This window comes from Maniola hyperantus, chromosome 23, assembly GCF_902806685.2.
Source record: "Maniola hyperantus chromosome 23, iAphHyp1.2, whole genome shotgun sequence".
In the NCBI taxonomy this organism is placed as follows: domain Eukaryota; kingdom Metazoa; phylum Arthropoda; class Insecta; order Lepidoptera; family Nymphalidae; genus Maniola; species Maniola hyperantus.
Genome location: NC_048558.1, coordinates 3,695,219 through 3,712,056, shown reverse-complemented (window position 1 = coordinate 3,712,056; position 16,838 = coordinate 3,695,219). Strand labels below are relative to the sequence as shown.

At 33.6% G+C, this 16,838-nt stretch overlaps 1 protein-coding gene across 3 annotated transcripts in view; it reads right to left on the bottom strand.

The window, feature by feature from the left end:
- Positions 1–948: 948 nt before the first annotated feature.
- Nep3 (Neprilysin 3) overlaps positions 949–16,838 on the bottom strand; it is a 44,836-nt gene continuing 28,946 nt past the window's right edge. For all 3 annotated transcript variants that reach the window (XM_034981064.2, XM_034981063.2, XM_034981065.2), the window contains 11 exons: positions 14,406–14,625; positions 13,383–13,455; positions 12,606–12,926; positions 12,142–12,239; positions 11,790–11,953; positions 11,184–11,366; positions 10,314–10,475; positions 9,876–10,065; positions 8,983–9,113; positions 8,238–8,377; positions 949–7,542 (listed from right to left, as the gene is read on the bottom strand). In XM_034981064.2, coding sequence (XP_034836955.1) covers positions 7,366–7,542; positions 8,238–8,377; positions 8,983–9,113; positions 9,876–10,065; positions 10,314–10,475; positions 11,184–11,366; positions 11,790–11,953; positions 12,142–12,239; positions 12,606–12,926; positions 13,383–13,455; positions 14,406–14,625 — 1,859 coding nt within the window. In that variant the 3' untranslated portion in view covers positions 949–7,365. The remainder of the gene's footprint in view (positions 7,543–8,237; positions 8,378–8,982; positions 9,114–9,875; positions 10,066–10,313; positions 10,476–11,183; positions 11,367–11,789; positions 11,954–12,141; positions 12,240–12,605; positions 12,927–13,382; positions 13,456–14,405; positions 14,626–16,838) is intronic.

The window sequence follows — 16,838 nt, the reverse complement described above, 5'->3', positions numbered from 1 at the left end:
TTACTCATGCTATTAATCCTTATCAAAATAAATGATTTCATCACTAAGAACAGTTTATGGAGATAATATTTGGTCTTTGAATGATTAAAATTGGACGTTTGGTTTTGAAGTTATGGCGAAATTAAAATATTACGATTTCTGCTGCACGGCCCGTTGTATTATATTATATAAAGAGGTATTTCGTTAAGTTTGTTTGTAGGGGGTAATCTTTAGAACTACTGAACCGATTTTAAAAATTCTTTCACCAGTAGAAAGCTACATTATTCCTGAGTGACATAGGCTATACGGGATCTTTAAAAACCTAAATCTACGCGGGCGAAGCCGCGGGGATCAGCTAGTATGAAATAAGGGTAGGTATATTTTGTACCTGCCGTAAACTCTATTTAAACAACAAATACTGAAAACAATAATTCTTAAAGTAATTTGTAAGCTGTGACCAAAACAAACGAAAACTTTTTGGGTTTTACTTTCATGATTTGTTGCGATGTCCCGGAAAATAATTATTTAATAATAGATGCTGCCCGCGACTTCGTCTGCGTGGATTTAGGTTTTTTAAAATCCCATGGGAGCTCCGCCGAGCAATTTTCCGGGATATAAAGTAGCCTATGTTCTTCCCTGGGATATAAGCTAACTCTGTACCAAATTTCATCAAAATCGGTCAAACGGTTGGTCCGTGAAAAGCTAGCAGACAGACAGACAGGCACACTTTCGCATTTATAATATTAGTATGGATTTCATATATTAAAAATAATATGTTGTGCATTATAACTAGTTCACTTCATGGGAATCGCTATCAAGCGATTTCTAGGTACAATAATATCATTATACATATGTATGAAACCCTAAAAGAGCGAGGCCTGACTCACACTTGGACAGTTTTATTTTATTCTACGTGTAATATTTTTGTAATTGTGGAGAAGATGGGAAGAAGGTACCAAAGTAAAAACAAACTCAGCCATTATTGTAATTGTAAAACACAGATTTAATAAACGCAAATAAATTTATTTCGCACAATCAGTCAAAAATAAACTGTAGGTATAATAATTAGGTATATATCACATTCTACACATTTTTTTCTAAATATCAATTAAAATAGACAAAACAATAACATAAGAAATTATTAGTTCTAAACATTTATCAAAAAACTAAACTAAACTATTGCTACAATAAAATACCTATTCAACAAGATACCCACACAACAAAATAATTTAAAAATACAGGTACAACTTACTGAAGCTATAAACTAATAGTTATTTATGCAACTGTTGTATAAAGAGGGGCATTAAAACACGAAAGTCGGTTTATCACGAGGGCGAATCCGAGTGTGATAATAGTATGTTTTAATACCTAATTATCAACAGTTGCATACAAGACTTTATCTACACCCATAATATTATGAATCTTCTATAAAAGATTCTGAAACAGTTAAGTTATTGCTAACATTAAAACACCCAATATCTTAATAACCATTAAAGCATCCAAACGAGTGTTATAATGTTGTATGTACTGAATTTCATTATAACAATCCTGTGGAAAAGAGACAGCGCTATACTGCTGGCATAAATCTGTGATAATATAATTCACAGGAGTGTTATAATGAAATTCAGTACAACGTTATAACACTCGTTTGCATGCTTTAATGGTTATTAAGATTTTGGGTGTTTTAATGTTGGCAATAAGCTAACTGTTTCAGAATCTTTTATAGAGGATTTAAAGCATGGGTGTAGATAAAATTATTAATGAGCCTAAATAATTTAATCTGAAAAGTAAAACCAGTTAAAGTCTGCCAATCCGCACTTGGCCAGCGTGGTGGATTATGGCCTAACCCTTCTCATTCTGAGAGAATATACCCGTGCTCAGTAGTGGGCTGGCGATGGGTTTTTTTAAAACTTATTAACTTAAGCATAACTCCCTTTAATTTTTCAATAAATAAAATTAAATATATTTATTTAATTATTTTCAAAGATGGATAAATAAATAAATAAAAAAAATTGTGGTAAAAAATGAGTTCTATCGCGCGACTTAACTGTTCAATAAATAAATGTTTAAAAATATATTAATATTTCTAAATTTTACTGCGCGCTAATAAAAATGGCCTAAGAGCCAGCGTGTGCCACACATTCCTTATTTTATAAAAGCTGAAAGTTTCTCTGCGTATTGTCTCCAACACTGGTTCCTCCCAGTATGTATTCCACTTAGTATGGTGGCAACCCCCTGCCAGACACCTTTAAAGTTTAATAAATTATTAATGTTTAAGTGTGTCTGGCAGGGATTCCCACGACTAATACTATCTAATACTATCTGAAGATAATACGAAAAAAATAGACGTTATACTTTGACGTAAGATTTTTTGCACCTTTATTACCTGTTATCTCCCAAAGCCTCCATGATCCAAACAAACGTTCCTCCCAGTGTTGTGGACAACACGCAGAGAAACTTTCAGCTTTTATAAAATAAGGAAGGTTTAGCACGCGCTGGCGCTCTCTCTAAAACTCTCCTACTTCGAAACACAATTAATAACCTGATAAATATAATATTATTATACCTAATTATAAAATTTGAATAGTGAATGATTATTATTTATTTTTAAATATTATACCTATTATAATAATTTTTTCTTAAAATGGATACCTACGTGATAAGTAATACTGTTTGAAATATGAAATTCTAATTTAATTAATGAATCGTTAAAATAGCTATTTTATACAATCTTTTAAATGAATAAAAATGTTGTGTTCGTTTTATTGTAATTGTTTAACGCTAACTTTGTATAGAATAACTGTTGTTATGATTCTCCTTAAATGAGCCACACCTTATGCACTTTGTCATTTTTCATGTAGGTACGTAGATAGACAGACCTTAATATAAAGGCTAGCGCACATTACTCCACAATATAGCGAGTGGCGTTTAGGAAAGGCACTATATTCTGTTCTATTGATAAGGTGACATTATATAGTATATTAGCTTATGCTCGCGACTTCGCCCGCCTGGACCACAAATTTCAAACCCCAATTTTATCATCTTAGGGGTTGAATTTTCAAAAATCCTTTCTTAGCGAATGTCTACTTCATAATAACTATCGCATGCCAAATGTCAGTCCAATCCGTCCAGTGGTTTGAAGCTGTGCTTTGATAGATCCGTCAGTCAATCAGCTTTTAAATATTATACAGTTTTTTTTGGAAATTTGTCTACATTAAGTGCGGCTCATTATAATTACAATTAATAAAAATATTATGTACTTACTATTAGTGTTATCAATGAATGGGAATGGTACTAGCTACTAAAATGCTGTTGACGTTTGTTTATACAATATTTGATACAGAAATAACTTAAAAATCGAGTGGAAAATATAATAATATAATAATATTTATCACAAAATATAATTGATTGTTTATCGGTTCTGTGTTTTATTATTTTTATCTTTGACTATTGATTGGCTTCTAAAATATTTAATAAATAATTTAAAAAATATATATAAAAAAAAACGATCTAATTAAAGTCTCATATTTATATATTATAATATATAAAAATTTAAAATATACATACTGAACGGAGTGTATTTATATACCTATTTATTATTATAAAGTTATAGTTTACAGTGGAATCGTACATATTAGGTATTTTAGTAACTATTTTACTCAGTTTTTATACATCATCAGGATCAGCATTAATATTAAATTGGTGATTATGATAATGTTATTATAGTTAATGATAACTTGGCAAACATCGTTACAATAAACTTGAGAAAAATTGTTTGCTGAAGTGTGCTAGACTTAAGTAAAATTACAGCCTGAGGTATCTTTTCCAATATTTAAAGCTCAATGTTGCCACATTAGTTTTCATTTAAATATCATGGTTGAAACTTATTGTCAACTCTTTAATAAGAAATAGAATTGATGCGAATGGAACTCCGAAATCATTTTTTAATTGATGGCTGTACAATGCATAATATTATATACTTTGCTTGATATATTATATTATCATATATTATATGTATAGTCATTATCATGTGTATATTTATATAAATATGTACTTGCTACAAGCTAAAAATATATCTTATGTAGGTTATGTATATTTTTAGTATGAATTCCAATTTTCAACACACAAAAAACATTGATAATAATATACATTTTGCACATTACTTATCTGTTTATTTATTATATATTAATATTTCTGTTGGTCTATAATTTACCTACATTGTAAGTTTTCATAAAGTAACGTGTGCATTGATACTTAAAAATTTGATTTTCGTCTGTAAAACTGGGTTTATGTCACCCAATTGTATTATTGTGCACTTTACGAAGACTCGCCTATATAATTTCATAACATTGCGATCGAATCTCATAACAGAATATATTCACTACCTACCTATACATTTTCATGTGTTAAGAGCCACTTTTCATATTGTACTTAAATATTTGGAGATACTCTATTCTCTTCATACACATATTTAAAAGACAGTTAGGTACCTAGTTCACATTAAAAATAAATAAGCAAGACATAAACAACATAAAGCTAATTATAATAGACGTACTTTATACTTTAAAAATGTAATTCATACTAGAATATTATTAATGTGAAAATGTGTCTGTCTGTCTATTACTTTCTCACGCTTGCTTAACCGAAACAAAGATAGCTTGTATGTCGGAGAAGGATATAGGTTATTTTTTATCCGGGAAAATTCCCACGGGGTTTTTAAAAATCTTTATAATCTAATCTAATCTAGTATGTACATAATTATATGCATGACTTAGCTAACCAAAAATCAACCGTTATCTAGATTTATGTTTAATAATCACTTGGAAGCCAAATTAGGTTTCAATTAATATTTGGTCCTATTTAAATCATTTATTGTTTATTTTGCAAATCATCGTGGGTATTGTATTTTTACTCTTAAACTATTTAATACATCATATCATTATAACCTACATTTTATTAAAAATAAATAAATTTACACTTCAACTACCTTCAACTAATACAGCATTTCCAAAGATGATGATACATATATTATTTTATTCATTAATAGGTATAATTCGACATGCGAAAACTTTCTTAAACAATAACTTACAGAATTAGCAAGAAATTCATATAAAAATACCTAAATACGAATACAGACACTAATATAGGTATATATTCCACACAACACAAAAACTGGAACCGATTAAATAAAAGCAATAAGTACACCTATACACCGAATTAAACTAATACATAACCGGATCTAGGCAGATGAAAAGTGATAACTATTTGTTTAATAAAATACTATTTTTATATGCCATATTAACAGAACGATCGTGGTAGATGTTCAAAATATGCGAAATATTATTACCTAAACCAATAGGATTTTTTGTAGCTAACTCACTAATACAGGGGGAAATGTATTATAATTTATGAATTAGGTATTTAGGTACTTACTAGATATTCAAAAATTAAAAGTATTCTCAAAAAACGAAGACATTTCATTTACCATACCTATATTATAATGTAGATAACGTGTGCAATTGGGTCTACATATCGACAAGTAAAACAATCAAATTAATTGTGGTATGTACCCGTTATTATCTACATTATAAAATGTTGTTAAACCACGAAATAAGCTTAAAATCATTAGTCCATTTACCATATTTTAAATATAGTAAAATTTAGGCGCCTTGTAACTATATTAACAATATAGGTACTTTGTCTGTAATTTCTTATAAGAATATTTTTAATTTTAAGTGTTAAATAAATAAAATAAAATACTTAATACCTAACTCAATGAAACTAGGTATTTGACTTGAAGACAAAGGACAAGACAATAAATTTTATTATTATTTATGTGAAATATTTGTTCAAAAAGATAAATAAATTTTGATCGAGCCATAATTAGAATATAATAGCTTACATAATATTAGTAGAAGACATATCATTCATAATATATAATCAATCATCTAAAGTTAGGTAAAAAGCAAAAATACTTACCTATTTATACTCGTAGATCAAAAAAATCGACAACTATCTCCAAGAAAAAAATTCAAATTATTATTTAGTAAGAAATAGGATACCATTGTTCAAATATAATAGGTAAGTATTTCTAGATTATTGTTATTTCTGATGATCAATCTTTTTTTTTTTTTTTTTGCAAAAATTATACCTTAATAGGATTTTATAGAAGACAAGAATCTTATTTAAAATTACATTTTTTATACACCGTCATTCCTATTGTGACCAATAAACCTTCCATGATATAATAATTATTATAATACCGTTGTTTTCCAATTTTAAACGAAATAGTTTTTCTTTGTTAAAATAAAATTATGAATGGTTTTTTCTTTTTAAATTCCCTTGGATGGACCGCAAATTATTCAAGTTCAGATTTGCATAAACAAAAATATATTACACATTCAAATAGTTCAACTAAATGCTTGAATCCATTAACCATTTACTAATACCTCAAACATTGTACGTCCTGCCAAGGTGGACGATGAAAAACGAATATAAATAGGCTCAACTCTATATCAATAATGAAATAATTATTACTATTATACGTCTAGGCTATTCATTGTTTTTTTTTCATCGTGCATCGTAGGAGACTTGGGGAGACGTAAAGCAAGATTGGCCATGTATAATGCGCACACCATGATCGTAGAAAATATTATTGTACTTATTCTGCTCTTACTTAAAACTTGTTTATAACTACGACTATAATCTATATACCCGTTTTAACACTGCTAAGCTCTCGCGTGGTGCTATTTTATTTGTTTTATCGAAACATATTTGAAATAAAATTAAAATTAATTTGGCACATCTGTTAAATTTAATAAAAAAATATTTGCGCCTCTTTTTCGTTACGTTAAAATAATACGTCTTTCATATAAGTACTGAAATCAAAAAATCAAGACATGCCGTCAGTGTGTCGAAGCCAAGTTCTAAATTATTACTGTATCAAATATTCTTACAATGTCGTTTACATTTTGTGTATTTGTCAAACACAAGGTTTTTTTTTTTTTTTTTTTTTTATAATTAATATTTTTTTTAAGGTATTAGGTACTTGTAACGTTTGTAACCGATTCTAAAATCTTTTGCCAGAATATTTAACTACATATATGTATAGACGTAGGTAACTGTATTCATTATTGTTTTAAATCATTTTGACTATCGGAAAAAATCGATTCTAATGGTCTTGATTTATTAAGACTTATATAAAAATTATATAATTGAGATCGGCCATTCTTCTGCTGTTGGTATCGCTAACTAATATCTTACATGTTTTAAAAAACAAATATTTTATTTCACCTATGTTCACGATATACAAGACATTTTGCACCCCGCTGCATCTTAACCTGCAAAGCATGATTGATACCATATACCCATGGTGGATTTGTCACTCTACCATACCTCACACTTCTGCTTCGGATTCATCTTGGATCCCACATGGCAGTGGAATTCCTCGGAGAATTCTTGAAGGTTCGATATTGGTCCGATGACGCGGAATTTGGCGACTGTGTGGTCGTCTTTCTCTATTTGCATCTTTGTTGATTCTTTGGTCATTGCGGAACACCATACCTAGAGAATTTTAGAGAAGAATGAAAAATTAGTGAAATTCATATCCATACTTAATATTATAAATGCGAAAAGTGTGTTTATCTGTCTGTGCACTAGCTTTTCACGGCTCATTCGTTTAATCGATTTCGACTAAGTTTGGTACATAGATAGCTTGCATTCCGGGATTTAGCTATATTAAAAAAGCTTAATCCATGTGGACGACGTCTGGGCATTATCTATTTGGTACAGATATAGTTTGCATCCCGGAGACAGATATAGCTAGATCTGTATCCGGGATAAAGTAGCCTAGGCTACTTTATCCTGGAATATCAAAGAGATTTATTTTAAAAATGAATTTTAAATTTGGTGTACCACAGGGTTCACATTTTAGTACGTAATTTTACATCTACAAAGTAAATATAAAGGATATTTTCAAACTAAAACTATTCTAAATCTTTTTTCTAATGCTTAAAAATCCCGACTAATATTATAAAGGCGAAAGTTTGTATGTGTGTGTGTGTATGTTTGTTACTCCTTCACGCAAAATCTACTGGACGGATTTGGCTGAAATTTGGAATGAAGATAGATTATACCCTTGATTAACACATAGGCTACTTTTTATCCCGGAAAATCAAAGAGTTCCCGCGGGATTTTGATAAACGTAAATCCGGACGAAGTCGCGGGCATCAGCTAGTTTGTAATAATAATTTAAGTACCTGCGCAAATGATATGAAGAATAACTGTCGATGATTGTACTTCAATCCAGGTAGAGTGAGGTTTACTTTGGCAGTTTTGCTGTAGTCTAGATAGGCGTGGAAAGATGCTTTGAGTCCACCATTGTCAGCTATATTTTCACCTAAAATAGTCAAAGTATTTATTTAGATGTATGTAAAAATCTATAAAGTAAATTTTAAAATAAATTCAGGCTTAGAAAACAAAATAATAATACATTGGCGCCGATTCTCTTGTCTTTCTGTAACTAAATTTAGAGTAACTGCATTTTTTCTTTTTAATATTGCTAAAAAGGACAGAACATGAATTTTACAATGGGGCCGATTCTCTTGTACACAATATCTAAACTAAACTAAATTAACAGGTCTAAATCCAGTGCTATCCTTTTCCGCAAGCAACATTATGAAAGGGATAGCAATAGATTTAGACGTGCCATTTTAGTTTAGTTTAGAGATTGTGTACAACCGAATTAGCCACATTTAAAGACTAAATTTTAGTGCACGCTAAAAATTTGAACAATAGGCTCGCGACTGGCAGCTAACGTCACGAAGTTTGACAGCTCTAAATTCAATTTAAAACTGTCAAACTGTATCTGTCCTTTTCATAGTGCATTAGTAAGAAGAGGATAATACTCTAAAATTTAGGTGTGGTCAGAATCAGTACCATTAATAAGTATATCAAAGAACACAAAAATCCAAATGTTTGAATTTTTTGGATCTACATTCTTACCAAGAGTTTGTTTTCCATTCAAATGCTGTCCCTCCATCATATAATTGGAGTACTGCTTCTGTATGCACTGGGTGCGGTTCTTGAATCGCGCTATCGTTGCGTTGTTCCACCATCGGTTTAGATTGCCGAACCTAAAAATATTTAATTCATTCTTAAACCCTTATAATTTTATTTCGGTCTTACATAATTTTTAATTCTTCCATCTAACTGGTAATCCCAAATATCAACATGCAGCTCGAATTAGCAAAATGAACTCAATAGATCTTTTTCAATTGGTGTATATTTTTTTTTCATTTTTAGGGTTCCGTACCTCAAAAGGAAAAACGGAACCCTTATATTATGATCACTTTGTTGTCTGTCTGTCTGTCAAGAAACCTACAGGGTACTTCCCGTTGACCTAGAATCATGAAATTTGGTAGATAAGACCTACGTCTTATAGCTGGCATTTGGGGAAAAATCTGAAAACCGTGAATTTGTGGTTACAACACACAAAAAAAATTAAATTGTCATAAACTAATAATTAGTATTTTCAGTTTTCGAAGTAAGATAACTATATCAAGTGGGGTATCATATGAAAGTTACACTTTTACCTGTACATTCTAAAACAGATTTTTACTCATTTTTATGTATCATAGTTTTGAATTATCGTACAAAATGTCGAAAAAATACGACTGTATTACGGAACCCTGGTTGCGCGAGCCTGACTCGCACTTGGCCGGTTTTTTAATCATAATAATCATTAGGTGATCACATACTGCTGATTTTGTTATGATGCTATTCAGTTCAGCATTCATCTGCTTTCACTTTTGATTCACTTGTGACGACCCCTACACCCCTCAGTTATAGATTTTTAACGTTCTAAAATATTAAATACCTATCAAATTTTGTCTTACCTGTCATACTCCCGGCCTTGGTCATCAAACGCATGAGTCAATTCGTGCCCCATAACAACTCCCATTGCTCCATAGTTCACACTTTTAGGATTGTCACCATCGTAAAAGGGCAATTGCAGAATACCAGCAGGGAAAACTATCTGGTTCTTCGTTGGAGTGTAGTATGCATTCACTGTTGATGGCGTCATGCCTGTAACAAAATTTATAAGTCAAATAAGTCAAAAGCTCGAATAATTGTGGAAGGATCTGGAAGGTTGCACTTCTCATTATTGTGATTAATAAAAGGAGGTCGTGATCCTCATTTTTTGATCGTAATAACTCGATTTGTGGCATCAAAACATCCAAAAGACATCCTACATTAATTTGAATGACACTATCAAAAAGTTTAAGATTACAATTTTAAAGATCATATTATATAGGTATTCAAAAATCGTTTACCCCATTTAGTTTTATTAACAGGTTGGTCCAACTTCCTAAGATCATGTTTGAGGCTGAAAACGTTGAAGGCTATATTGTTCTCAAAGTATTCGTTAGGCTTCACTTCTAGTTCTTCGTACTGCTTGTCTAATTCATTTTTGTTCAGGATGTAGTCCGGAAAACCTGAAAAATTTGTCAATCATGAATCCGCCCTGGGTCTTTCACTTTCATATTCACCTTTTGGTAACTCGCTACTATTTATAGATTTATTATCATTACCTATTATATTCCTGCTACTCTTTGATTTATTAACATAACCAATCATGTCAGCTTTAGTCTCCGCCGCTTCCCGCGTTTTATCATCCATCTACTCTAGATCCTTGAAATGTCTCTTGCAAGCATCTCAAATGTTTTCTGTCATGTTATCACTAGCTTTTGCTTCACCGTACATTACCAACCACTAACCATCCATTCCACAAACTAAAAGTCGCTCAGCGTGCTATGGAGCGAGCTCTGTTGGGTATCACTCTCAGGGATAAAATCCGGAACGAGGAAATTCGCAGAAGAACAAAAGTGACCGACATAGCTCAAAGGATTAGCGCGCTGAAGTGGCAATGGGCAGGCCATGTCTGTCGCAGAACCGATGGCCGATGGGGCAGACGTGTTCTGGAGTGGAGACTGCGTACCGGTAAGCGCAGTGTAGGACGACCCCCCGCCCGCTGGACCGATGACCTGAAGAAGGTGGTGGGGAGCGGTTGGATGAGGAAGGCGGAGGACCGTGTTTGGTGGCGCGCTCTTGGAAAGGCCTTTGTCCAGCAGTGGACGCAAACAGGCTGATGGATTGGATTGGATTAGAACCATCTTTACTAATCTCAGATTTATCAACATTACCTATCATATCAGTAATAGCATCAGCTTTAATCTCGGCTGCTTCCCTCGTCTCGGCGTCCATCCACTCTAGCTCCTTGAGATGTCGCTTGAAGGCCGCTCGTATGTTATCAATCATGACCTCGCCCTGGGTCTTCGCTTCACCGTGGAACACTTCTCGAACAAACATCGCCCCTACCGCGAAACCTAAAGATTACATTTTATAAGATAATTTAAAGTAGTATGTTTGAGGACTCTTTCGATGGACAAATAATTTTTAAATGAAAAATTCTCTAAATTCTTCAGTTAGATTATTATCTATCGACGACTAGAAAATGTTCTTTTCTAGTGTTTGTCGTAATTTACAGTCCTACAAAAGTAAATAGTAATTGTGCATTTAATGTTTTTTATGTTAAATGATGGTAGGTCATAAAATATGCCAATTTTCTATTAGAGCACCACCAAGTTTAAAGTGCAACTTATTTTAGTATGCATTTACGAGCTGAGTTAGTTTGACCAGTTAATTGTAGGTACAGTACCCGGCAGGAAATATTGTACATCGACCTTAATTAGAAAGAGATTTTTTTATGAATATGAAAGTGAAAAGTCGCAAATTCAAAATGTTCTTACCAATAGCATTATTAGTATCAGTTACACAGTATCTCCAAGACTCTTCTGTGCCCTCAGATCCGAATAGCGCTTTCCTCAATATCTTGGTCGCGTCACGGAAGGATTTGGATAGATACGTCGATAGAGATCTCGACACTTGCCACATCATATAACTTGTAATAGTCCTATAAACAAAGGCAAAAACAAATACATAAGAATAGATTTTACCTATAATCTGGGTGCACGGTAGTAGAGAGCCAAGTTCTCAATTATTCTCTTCTAGTTACTGCCCTTTACTAATAAATAAATTTACTAAATTTTTAAAGTGTATATTGTAATCTACCATTTAAAAAATTATATTTAAGCAACTTACCTCTGATCTTCTTCCGTTTTGCTGTATTTTCTCAAGACTTTCGTTAGATTCTTGAAATATACGGGAGCGTATACTACTATTGTTTCATTGTCGGAAATCTAAAAACATCATTTTAAGTTGTACACGTTTGATTTAATTATTTGATTACTTAAATATGATTCTCAGCCCTTTGTATAATTAAACCTCATTGGAGTTAAAAGAGAAAATAGTCACAAACACGACTGGCCAAATGATTCCATGTGGTTTTCTGCTCGTCTGGTGAAACGTATAAGCCAGCATTTTCTGCTAATGCATTTTAGTTCATCGTCATCATCATGATCAACTCATCGCTGGCTTACTACCGCACGGGTCTTCCCTCACATTGAGGAGGAGGGTCTAGGCCATAGTCTGCTAAGCTGGACCTGTATGGCTTTCTTCACACACCTTTGAGAGCATTTTGGTAAGACAATAGTTAATACACTTACCGTTCTATTAACTAACTTGAATGCGTCATTGAAAAACATAGACCAATTGAGGAACGGCGCCACTTTCTGCCACTGCTGTATTGTATACGGATTGTATAACCCTTCTTCATCCCGCCTATCTTCTGAAGGTATAGTTATATTTGCCAGATCAGTCTCAAATTTGATGACTTTGCTCATTTGTTCGCGTGCCTCGGTTTTGTTAGCACCGAGCAACACACATATTCTTGTCATGTAATCTAAGTATGCATCTAAAACTTTCTTATGCGCCGTTTTGTTCAAATAGTTGTCGCGTGTTGGTAGATTCAGACCACCTTGATCGAGCTGTAAAATTAAAAAAAATTTTTGTCAATTATTAATTTATTTTTCAACATCATTTTTATCAAACACTGAGTATATTGATGGGACCGGGGTCTCAAAATTTCTTTAACCCACGATTGATCTTAGCAAACCCCTCTGAACTCTATAAAATTTTTAGTTCGTTCAATTTGGGTTCACTGGAATCGGCTCAATAACTTATTAAAATAAAACTTTGAAACTGGTCTATTTGTATAGGATCTATGATATGATAGTGGCTACTTGATTAATTTACTATTTCTTAGGGAAGAAAAATACTTGACGCGGACGGCACCGCTGGGTTTTTAGTGGGTATGCTGATGGCGGTTAAAAAAATTAAACCGCGAGTGAGTCCCAAATACCCGCCCTTGTGCGGCATGCCTAATAGCATTTTTACCAGCGGAAAAAAAAGGGAAGAAAAATTAAAAGATCATGTTTACTCACAACAATGACGTGTTTAGATGAATTTCTGTCATCTTCTGTAACCGCCCAGTTAAAAAGTCCACCCAAGTTATATCTGTAATACAAATAAACATTTCGTGTACAACATAATTTGCTTGGCTACAATAATAACTCTTTTAGCTGAACCAATTTAAACTTAAATTAATCAATTCTAATACAATTGACCTATAACAACCACAATCGTCTTTATGATCTCTCAGTGCGTTTGTGAAATGATTTCTCATATCCGGCAACTGCTAATAAGACTCTAATTAAGCGTAGAACAACTGGAGTGCATATGTCTAAAGGAGATATCATAGTGTCCTCGTCAAGAAACACGACCTCCGGCTCCTTCGATAACAAATACGATCTCCTTCAGCTCATAATTCAGGCGAACATAGCCGGCAGAAGACCACCTGGCTCAAGAAATTACGTCAATGGTACGGGAAGAGTACCCGTATATAGAGTACCGTCATCGTCAACCGATAGACGTCCACTGCTGGACATAGGTCTCTTGTAGGGACTTCCACACGCCACGGTCTTGCGCCGCCTGAATCCAGCGGCTCCCTGCGAATCATCTGATGTCGTCCGTCCACCTAATAGGGATCTTCCAAAACTGCGTCTTCCGGTGCGAAAACCATAAACTTAGCTAATTACAATAATTCTCACAACGCCATTATCCCAATTTCTGTATTGGGCCCTAGGATCCCAGTACTTTTGCAAAGCCAATGCAGTTTGCTACAACGTGGGGTTTTTCAAGGGGCGGATCAACAAATTTCTGAAAGGCCGGCAACGCATCGGCAGTTTCTCTGGTGCTGCAAATGTTCATGGGCGGCGGTTATCACTTAACACCAGGTGACCCGCCTGCTCTATTGCTCGCTATTTCTATTTAAAAAAATGCATTTTTCAGTATCTATCGTATCATTTTTGTAGTGATTTCCGAATTTTGATTTCTATAAGTGTGACAAATTCTGACGGGGGCTAGCTATAAGTAAATTAAGTACCTAAATAGATAGAAGAACTTACGTATTTTGTACATCCTGCAGCAACTTCTGCAGGTCCCATTTGTGCTGTTTAATCATGGTGTTAGAGAGTAAGTGCCATCCTCCTAGCTTCTTGATAATGCTGATTAGAGGTTTCTCTCCCAACTTCTCGATAGTCTCGTTAGTATCTATGCAAGCGTCATAGTAAACACGTGCTTTGCCTTCCGCGTCGGGTCGTGATGGGTCGGTTATGTTGACTTTTTCTGAAAAACCCAGCATATATAATTTTAGTCATTTCTTAACAATCAAAATGTACATAACACTAGATAATGCCCGTGATTTCGTCAGCGTGGATATAGGTTTTCAAAAATTCCCGCGAGATTACTTTGATTTTGCGGGAATAAGAAATACCCTGTAGAAGCTATCACCATTCCAAACAGCCAAATCAGATGAGACTGACTGATCTATCAACGCACAGCTCAAACTACAGGACGGATCGGGCTGAAATTTGGCATGCAGATAGCTATTATGACTTAGGCATCCGCTAAGAAAGGATTTTTAAAAATTCAACCCCTTAGGGGGTGAAATAGAGGTTTTAAATTTGTGTAGTCCACGCGGACGAAGTCGCGAGCATATAAAGTTAGTGTTGAAATAATAATAAATGAGCTTCTGAAAATTGCATGTATGTGTGCTGAGTGGAGCTTCCAAAAAGCAACGAAATTTCTGATAGCTGATGCTAAAAGCACCGTGTCTGCTATGGTTTTAAATTGTATCCATAGATTCTCCATGACTTTGAACAAATTCGCAGTACTATCAAATTAGAGACTCATTGTAAATTCGGTTGCCATCATCTAATTTGTTTGGTTAAAAAATTCGACACTTGGTTTTGCGGAGCAGTTTATGATATTTATGTAAGTAGTACACATAGATAAATATCTAAATTATTAATATTATTTATGAAAATGTGTGTCTGTTTATATTGTGTTGTATTTCACTGCTAAACTTTTGAAACAATTTCAATGTTTGACACAGAGATGGCATGCCTACCTACTATCATCATCATCAACCGATAGACGTCCACCGCCGAACAAGGTCTCTTGTGAGTCCCCACATGTCACGGTCTTGCGGCCGCCTGCTATTTATTTAAAAAAAACAAAATTCAAATAATTTATCAAAATAGGTCTAATAAATTACTCTTTTTGATTGTCAGTTGTTGGTTTGATGTCGTCTGTCCATGTAGTAGAGTTTTCCAACGCTGCGTTTTTTTCATTCCAGCACCTTGGAACCCCAGCGTTTATCGCCTATCGGTTTTTCAAACTATGTACCCTGCCGATTACCACTTCATCTTCGCAACTAGCTGAGCTATGACCATTACTCTGGTTCTGGTTCTACGTACGATGCCCATTATGGAAACCTGCAGTGCTGTCATTATATTCTGTGCTTATACCACATGAGTAAAGATTACTCATATGAGTATACAGTGCGACAAGGCTCTCTTGGCACTTGAATGACATTGACAGGGGGGCGCTGTTGGAGAACAAAATAATATTCAAACAAGAACAAAGGAGACACTTGACGTCAACGTTAGTTCCAATTTTCGCCACGCGCCAAGATAGCCTTGTCGCACTGTACCTGTGTTATACTGTAGAAAGATTTATCTTGGCGCCACATAAAACAATAGCAATAGGATTTTGAATAAAAAATTAAATTCAATGTGGAAAAAGTTGCGAACAACAGCTAGTGTATCAACCCACAATCACATGCTTATTGGTTCCGCATATAACTCAAATTGCACATGCGTGAAATGGATTTGCTAGAATCGATTACGTATTCCCATGCGAAAGTCGACATTTTTACTATATACCAAAAGGTTAATATACCTTGTACGAGTTTCACAGCTTTTAGTCAAACTTAATAATGGTACAACGGGGTATAACTATAAATTAGAGCTGTGATAAGTGACTTGCCAAATATTATTTGTTAAGGCGATATGCGTCCCAAAAGATGCATTTCGGATGTTCAAAGAATCAAGTTTTGGCCTCAAAAACTACAAATTTGGATTTTTAATATTATTAAAATTAAATATATTCTTTAGTGAATTACGAGAGCCAAAACACGATTGGCACAATTTGGCTCGATACAAAAAATCACGAAGTTTCCCCAAAATACGCATTTTTTACACGACAGTTAGGAGAACCGTACTTTTAAATGTAACAGTTGACCCATAGAGTTAAAATGGCGCGTGAGGAGTCATTTTGTACGGACTATACATACCTCATATTTTGTCATGTTAAAATATGATTTATCAAACGCGCTGTACAGTGATTTTTAACCGACTTCAAAAAAAGGAGGAGGTTCTCAATTCGTCGGAATCTTTTTTTAAGACTTTATAACCTTTCGAATTTATAGAAATATCAGCTTATGCTCGCTAAATCATTCGCGTAGACTTCATAAATTTCAAACCTCTATTTTAACC